We start from the raw sequence: 8,033 nt of genomic DNA on the forward strand, positions 1-8,033 counted from the left end.
AGTTCTCGCCTGCGACGGAGAAGGCCGAACACCTACAAGGTAAGGACTCTGCCATGGGCTGGCGGCGAAGGAATGAGCTGGCGTGCTCTTATTGGAGTGACCATTGGCCGATGGTGGGCCCGGAGATACTGCTGGCCTTGGGCTTCCGGCGACGATCTGCTGTAGCCGAGTTACCAGCGGAAGTGGCAGTGACGGAGGGGTGACCATCGAAGAAGGCGATGGGATCGTCGATCTTGTGGACTGAGACTGAAACACTTTTGGTGCAGCAATGCCCCATTAACGGCTACAATTCCGACGACGATCGGTACAAAGTCCACTCCTCCATCGGTCAACTGAAAATGTTAGATGCTGACGCCGGCCAAAAATAACATGGAGAAATTTATGCTCGTTTAGAGCATTTTATATTGGAGCATTTTCCACCTGGCTGGAAAGCATAAACTGGCCCGATTCACAATAATAGGAAAATAGAATGTGGAAGTCCCTAAAGTACCCCTTCTGGGTTGCTAGATTGGGAAGCCGATGGAAATTATGCGATGGTGCCGCTGCTAAGCTCCTTAATTGGAACCGAAATATAAGTTTAGCTATAAATAATGTATAGGGACTAAATTGACGGAAAAAAAGGTTTAGCGACTAAATTGGCGATTTTCCCTTTTGGCAATAAACTCCAAAAGCTTCAGAACCCTAAAAACACACAGGAATGAGATATAATAAATATCGTCACGCAATTGGAGCAAGTTTCCTTCTTCTCTCTCAAAGCTAAGAACAAAGAGCCCAGAAGAAGAAGAAGGAGCAAGAAGAAGAGGAAAGCTCAGAGGCTTCTTCTGTATTATTGTTATTTTCTTATTAATTAAGTTTAGAGAAAAAGAAGCGGGATGGCGAACTACGACTTGACGCCCAGAATCGCTCCCAATCTGGACAGGCATTTGGTTTTTCCATTGCTTGAGTTCTTGCAAGAGAGGCAGCTTTACCCTGATCAAGATATCTTGAGGGCTAAGCTAGAGCTGCTTAACCAGACCAATATGGTTGATTATGCCATGGATATTCACAGGGCCTTTTACCATACAGAAGATGTACCCCAAGGTATACATTTAAATGGTCTAAATTTCTAATTTTTTTGGGGTTATATGATGTGGGTTTTGTGTTTTTTATGTGGGTGAGGATTTAATTATTTTTAATTCAATTGGGATTTTGGATTTTGGGTTTATTGTGTTTAGGTAAAAAATTGCCTCTTTGCTCTGTATTTTAGTGACTTTTGGTGTGCATTTTGATTTGTCCTAGTTTGAAATTCAGGCTTCTTGTTCGGAAGAATTATACGGTTGTGAGGAGCTAAAGATGCAATGCTAGGTGGGCTAGGCTGCTTTGACAATTTCGATTTTTTCCTAAGACATTGGTTGGGTAGGTGTATAGGGAGGGGGTAGTATGGTATGAGAACCAGGGAAGCTTTGGTTTTTTTAAGGATTTTTTCTGGGATTTGACATAAATATAGAGGAAAAATAATACTTCTGAAGAAAGGGTGGCTGCCACTATCACGGGCTCTCTTGCTTCCCATTTGTTTTCAGTGGTTTCAAGGTCCTTTTACTGTACTTGACGTAATCAGTAATTGGGATTTTTTTTTTGGGATTTGCCTGCTGTTGGATATCATATTTTGCCTTTTTATATTCTATATCTGGTTTTGTGAGGGGGCTGCAGTTGCGTGCATGTGTATACGATTAATAGAGTTCATGGTTGGAATTTATTGGTCATCAGTGCATACTCTTTAATGCTTGTTTGAGATTGCTTTTTTGGTGAATAAACTTTTGGTGTTTTCAGATATGGTGGACAGGAGAGCTGAGGTTGTCGCTAGATTGAAAGCATTGGAGGAGGGAGCATCTCCTTTGGTTAGTTTTTTGCAGAATGAAAACGCATATCAGGAGTTAAGGGCTGAAAAGCAGTATAATCTCCAGATGCTCAATGAACGGTACCAGGTATTTTTGTTTTTCAGATGATTTTGATCCTCTTCTCTACATTCTGTAGCTGGTACCGTGTACAGAAGTGTAATTAGCGTTATAATATTTGGAATGCAATTACTTGGTTTGGAAATCAAAGGTGAACAAACAGAGGAAAAAGAGCAATTCTGGGACACATGCTGAAGATGATTTCGTTTCTGACTGATAGGATGAGTATATAGCATGGAATGTCTTTTTTGACTGATATGTACATTTGATATAATTTTCAATGATCATTCATTATAATGGACTGCTTGCTTTTATGGTCAATCATCAATGAATCAAAAATATCACTGACTTCTGGAGATAAAAGCATAAGCAGATAATTTGTGGCTGTGAATGTCTTTTCCTTCTCTTTATTTCTCTGTGCGTGCGTGTGGGTGTGGGCAGCTGGGTCAGTGCATTTTAATGAGATTTATATTCGCCTAACAAGTGGCTTTTTCAAAAAGTAGATTTATATTTCCTACTTTTCCATTTGCCTTTTTTTCTTAATGTGAAGAAGTTTATTTATTACCATCCCTAATAATCAATGTTGTTGGCACATTGTCCTACAGATTGGTCCAGAACAAATAGAGGCATTGTATCAGTATGCCAAGTTTCAGTTTGAATGTGGAAACTACTCTGGTGCTGCTGATTATCTGTATCTGTACAGGACGTTGTGCACAAACAGTGAAAGAAGCCTTAGTGCATTATGGGGGAAGTTAGCGGCTGAAATCCTCATGCAGAATTGGGACATTGCACTTGAGGAACTTAACCGTGTGAAGGAAATCATTGACTCAAAGGTATAGATTGTTGATTTCAAAGCATTATTTGTACATGTTGGTTGATTTGACTAGTAGTTATTTGATTATAGATGTGGCTATTTTATCATGCAGAGTTTCTCATCTCCTTTGAATCAAGTTCAGAACAGAATATGGCTAATGCACTGGAGTCTGTTCATCTTCTTTAACCATGACAATGGGAGAACTCAGATCATTGACCTATTTAATCAGGACAAGTATGACAGATTTAGCTTTTGTTGCTTTTATTTACTAGTATTGCAATATGAGCTAAATTTTTGTGTTTTAGCTACATGTCTATGTTTTCTATTTCTTTTTTAATTGAGTTGTCAAGCTGATAAGTGTGAAATTTACATCATTGAATTTTATGTGTGGCTTATAGAAGTATATGGCTGTTGCTCGACTGGTCAATCTATTGGCAAGGACAGACCTGATAAAGTTTTATAGTTTCAACATTTACGAAGACAGACCTGATATGTATACATATCTATATGGGCCGTTGTACAGGAAAACTTTTTTTTTTTTAATATGTATACAAACAAGAGTCACCACAGGCACACAGATTAATTTTTTTTGGGAGGGGTTTGCTTTTGTCCTTGCTGTCACTAAAGACTTTCTTGAATAATGTCAGCCATCTTTTTTTTTCGTACCTGGATTTTTAGGGTATTTGCATTCCTCATATAATAATTAAATGTCTCAGTATCTTTTGATGTCCCAACTGAACTTTTTAATTTTCCTCCTCTTTTGTATCTTATTGCATGTCATGGGCTTAGGAATTCCTTTTAAGCGGATTAGGTATCCATCAAAGGGCCTTTCTATTAGTCCACTGCAGCTCCATTAAAATGATAGATTATCAAATATGCTGAAGCCTGTTGTTTTGAGGATTTCTTTTTGATGGGCCTATGGAAAAGAAATATTTGTGTCTCGACTCATGACAATTGTATATCGTAATAGGCAAATCCAAAACATCTCAAGGTTTGGCCTCGTTAATCTTATTTAAAAAAAAAAAAAAAAAAAAAAAAGAGGAAGAAGAAAGAAAAGGGAAAAGGTCATCCTGTGTTTCATGATCATGTATGAGATGATGTCTAAATATATTTTAAAATTGATAGCTTTACTGTCTTGTCAAAAATAAAACATGCAAGTTAATCCTTGCTTTTTTGGTTAACTCTGACTAGCATGGACAAAAGCATGCTGGTTACCTCCTTGAGTAATATTTGGTGTTAGAATAGCTGGTTAATTTCATAGTTTTAACTACAATGCGGTAACTAATGGACATCGACTTTCAGAGAAGTCTTTTGGTTTTTATCCTTGAGTAAATTGGTGCTGAAAGTTCTTATTTCCTTGTACTTTAACTTGTGTTCTCGTCGAGCGGTTCATTGATCATGAAGCATTCTCTTTCAGGTACTTAAATGCCATCCAAACAAGTGCTCCCCATCTTTTACGTTATCTGGCTACTGCATTTGTTGTTAACAAAAGGAGAAGACCTCAATTCAAAGATTTTATAAAGGTTATTCAGCAAGAACAGTATTCATATGAGGATCCCATTACAGAGTTTTTGGCATGTGTATACGTCAAATATGACTTTGATGCAGCTCAACAAAAGATGAGAGAGTGTGAAGAAGTAAGTATTGCATACACCATGTGGTATCCTGTTATTGTCGGTCGTCTTAAGTTTGTTTCCTATTATTAATATGGTTTATCAAATACTTGTCTGTCATTGTGCTTTTAAGGGAATGTTTGCACAAGTATATCAACTACTTGTTTTATGTTTATATTTTCAGGCTTTAGGCCATTTAGGGTTGTTACCTATTATCGGTGGTTGATTTATCAGTTGTCTTTGTTTTTTGACTTGGCATGACTGGTGCTAACTCATTCTAGGAAAAGACAAAACACAATGTGGATATGTTTTCTAATGGGCAACTTTTATTTTCAATATCTCCCGGAAGTTGATCTTTAAACTAATTTAATGATCTCTTTTACATTTGTAATGTTGTCAAGTTGCAGTTCAACATCAAGAATGTGTATATCAGTTACCCAGCTACTCTTAATATGCTTTTCACAGACGTAGATGCTACATGCAGGTTATTCTAAATGATCCATTCCTTGGTAAACGGGCTGAGGAAGGCAACTTTGCGTCAGTTCCACTGAGAGATGAGTTTCTTGAAAATGCACGGCTTTTTATCTTTGAGACCTACTGCCGTATTCATCAGCGGATTGACATGGGGTATGTGTATGATTTTGATTGTTGTTCTCACTTGATTAATAGAGTTCATGACCCCTAAGTTGGTTCTTTCCCATGCTCCATGCTTCCCTATCTTGTGTCTATCTCCATGACTGTCGTCTTACTATGAAGATATGAATGTTTGCACTGTATACTTAGATAATTAGAGTAGTGACGTTTTTGTGTAGCGTATATATATGCTTGCAATGCGTTTTGCTTTCTTCTTTATACTTGTTTTGGTTGGTGGTCGTAGCCATTGGGACTTCACAGATGATTTACTTGGGAAGAAAACTTTAGAACTTTGACTTTTCACCTTCAATTCGGAAGTCAACATTGTCCTCCTATTGTGGTTGTTACAATAACCGAAAGAGGAGAGGGTTTCCACCTATAATGTTTTATTTTGAGACTCTTGTGCAGTTGATGTGTGCTTTGAACGAGAGTTTTGAACCTTGGAGTGTTCTGAAAAGAAATCTCATGATCAGTTGCTTTTCGAGTTGCATCTGTTTGTTTTAATCTCTGATGGATTCTGAATCATCTTCTTTTTTTTTTTTCTTCCAATTTTCATATGTTAATTGTGGCAGAGTACTTGCTGAGAAGCTAAATTTGAACTATGAGGAAGCGGAGAGATGGATAGTGAATCTTATTAGAACCTCGAAACTTGATGCCAAGATTGATTCCAAGACAGGAACCGTTCTGATGGAACCAAACCAGCCTAATGTGTAAGTTCTGCTAGATAAGACTAGCATTCTGATGCGTATATTTTTTCTGCTTTCAACCGATTTTTATCATCTCCTTTTTAAGTTTTCATGACCATGTCTTATCACCTCATTATTTTGCCTCCTTGCAGGTATGAGCAGCTCATTGACCATACCAAAGCTCTTTCCGGGCGTACTTACAAGTTAGTCAGTCAACTTTTGGAACACGCTCAAACACAGCAGGCAGCTCGCTGAGCCTTGTCTAAATTTCTGATACATTTGAGTTCATTCTTGTTAGCTGCTGAGTTTTGGATGTTGTTGAAATGCTTAATGTATCCAATGTCCTTTCTTTCCTTAAAAGGCAGTTGGAAGTTCGTAAACCCTGTGTAACTGCTTCCGGTTATTAGTCACAACTACTCGCAATATACATCCTTAATTAAAATTGTCACAACTGGAATTTTTCAAATTTGATGTTGGTACCATTCAATCAATTAATGTCTAAAGTCCTCGTGTTCCCCTAGCAATATTTTCTCTTCAGAATAGGCCAGTTGATCAATGGCCATAAAGGTTGCCCTGGTGTGGGACAATCATAGACTCTGATCTATATTTTGATTTGTGGGTTGTTCAGTCTTCAACTATAGCATTCTTTCATTCGGTGACAATCTAAAGATGATAACACCCATATTACCTAGTTATGAAACATTGAAGTGCCCAAGATTCAGGTTCAATTTTTAAGAGACATTTGCTGGTGATGTGAGAATTTTTGTTTGACTTTCGATCAAGCCTTTTCCTTCAGGCCCTCTCAGTTTTAGAATCAGAGTTACTTCTCCGGTTGACAGTTTAGTGTAATTATTGTATAATTCTAATAACTTTTGGAGCAAACTCGTACAATTTTAGTATTGTTGTGAATATTAGTCATATGAGTTGACAAAATTTTACGTTCAGACTAAAATTATACCATTTTTTTTTTACTAAATATTATGTAATGATTCCGCAACCCTTAGCTTGACCTGGAAATGGAAATCCACCACTCCATCACCCCAAATCTTCAAGAATTACGTTAGCAAGCTGGTTGCTGCCTGGACCATCCTGTAAGTTGTAACCATGCTTTTTGCTGCTTCTGCAATGCATAATGTTGTTTGGTTTCTTGGACTTTGATGAAAAGCGGGGACTTCTGTCATGCAAAGAAACTCGTTGAAATCATAGAACACGGCCGGGCCACCTCAGAATCATGGCATTGGAGTCCGTCCCTTCATCACTAGGATTTGCTAACCTCTACTCCTGTTGTCCAATTTGCTGTTATATTATATGGGAACTGAACACGTCCAGAATCCAGATGAGACACCGACATGGACAAGGTTTTGATGCCTGGATTCTTGTCCTGGTCTGGTGACAAAGTTAACAAAAGCACAGGGTACATAACCAGACATAATTAAAAAGCCAGAATCCACAACAATTCAAAGCAGGAATCCCTGCAACCACAAGACTTTATCCTTTACAGCACGGGGCCGTTGTTAGCTGATTGGTTTTGTTGTTGGTGGTGTGATGGGTTGGGGGAATGAGAGTGGAAACAGGAATGGGGAAGGAGTGGTGGTGGATAAGGGATCAAGGTGCTCTACTAACACAGAGGTAACAACAGGGTGCTTTTCATGATGGATGATGGAGAACAAGTATTTTTGAATTGGATGATAGAGATTAAATGTATGGTACCAATTTTAATGTATAAAAAAAATATTTTTTTTCATCTTGAAAGGAAAAAAAAGATAATGTTAGAAGATAAAGTGCAAAATGCGCTTTTAGTGATGAAGATGGGGTGTTTTTTTTAATTGAACGATAGAGATTAAATGTACGGTACCAATTTCAATGTATAAACAAAAAAATATTGTGTTTTTTTTTATTTTGAAAGGAAAAAAAGGATAAGTTAGAGGCTAAAATACAAAATGCTATATCTTGAAAGGGATTTTTGCATGCAGGTGTGACCTTTCTTGATAGTTCATTGATAGAGGCTCTTTTTAATGTTGCTTATATTATAAGTTCTAGAATTAAATCCAATAAAACTCCTCGAAAGTGCCACTTCCTTACATTGCCCCCCTCCCCTTTTTCCCTCCAATGTTCAATTGATCCAATCTACCTGTACTATTTCAATTTTACAGTCGGTTGCAATTGGGTCTAGCAGCCAAATAGAAAATTTTTCATCAAGAGATTTTAGTAATTAAAAACTTATGCATATTTTGGTCAATTCACGACACCATGCAGCCAGAAATTGGACTCCCTGATCCAATTATACATGATTGGGAAAATGGTAAAAGAACATTGAGTGAATTAGTTCAATAAAATATTCAAGGGGTAATGC

At 37.5% G+C, this 8,033-nt stretch overlaps 1 protein-coding gene across 1 annotated transcript; it reads left to right on the forward strand.

The window, feature by feature from the left end:
• Positions 1-717: 717 nt before the first annotated feature.
• On the forward strand, positions 718-6,200 carry LOC113774502 (eukaryotic translation initiation factor 3 subunit E). Its single transcript, XM_027319029.1, has 8 exons — positions 718-1,080; positions 1,810-1,964; positions 2,540-2,767; positions 2,861-2,982; positions 4,166-4,385; positions 4,846-4,988; positions 5,567-5,704; positions 5,833-6,200. Exons 1-8 carry the CDS (start codon positions 873-875, stop codon positions 5,933-5,935), a joined length of 1,317 nt encoding a protein of 438 aa, XP_027174830.1. The 5' UTR covers positions 718-872; the 3' UTR covers positions 5,936-6,200.
• Positions 6,201-8,033: the final 1,833 nt, after the last annotated feature.

The sequence above is a fragment of the Coffea eugenioides genome, chromosome 6 (assembly GCF_003713205.1).
Source record: "Coffea eugenioides isolate CCC68of chromosome 6, Ceug_1.0, whole genome shotgun sequence".
NCBI lineage: Eukaryota > Viridiplantae > Streptophyta > Magnoliopsida > Gentianales > Rubiaceae > Coffea > Coffea eugenioides.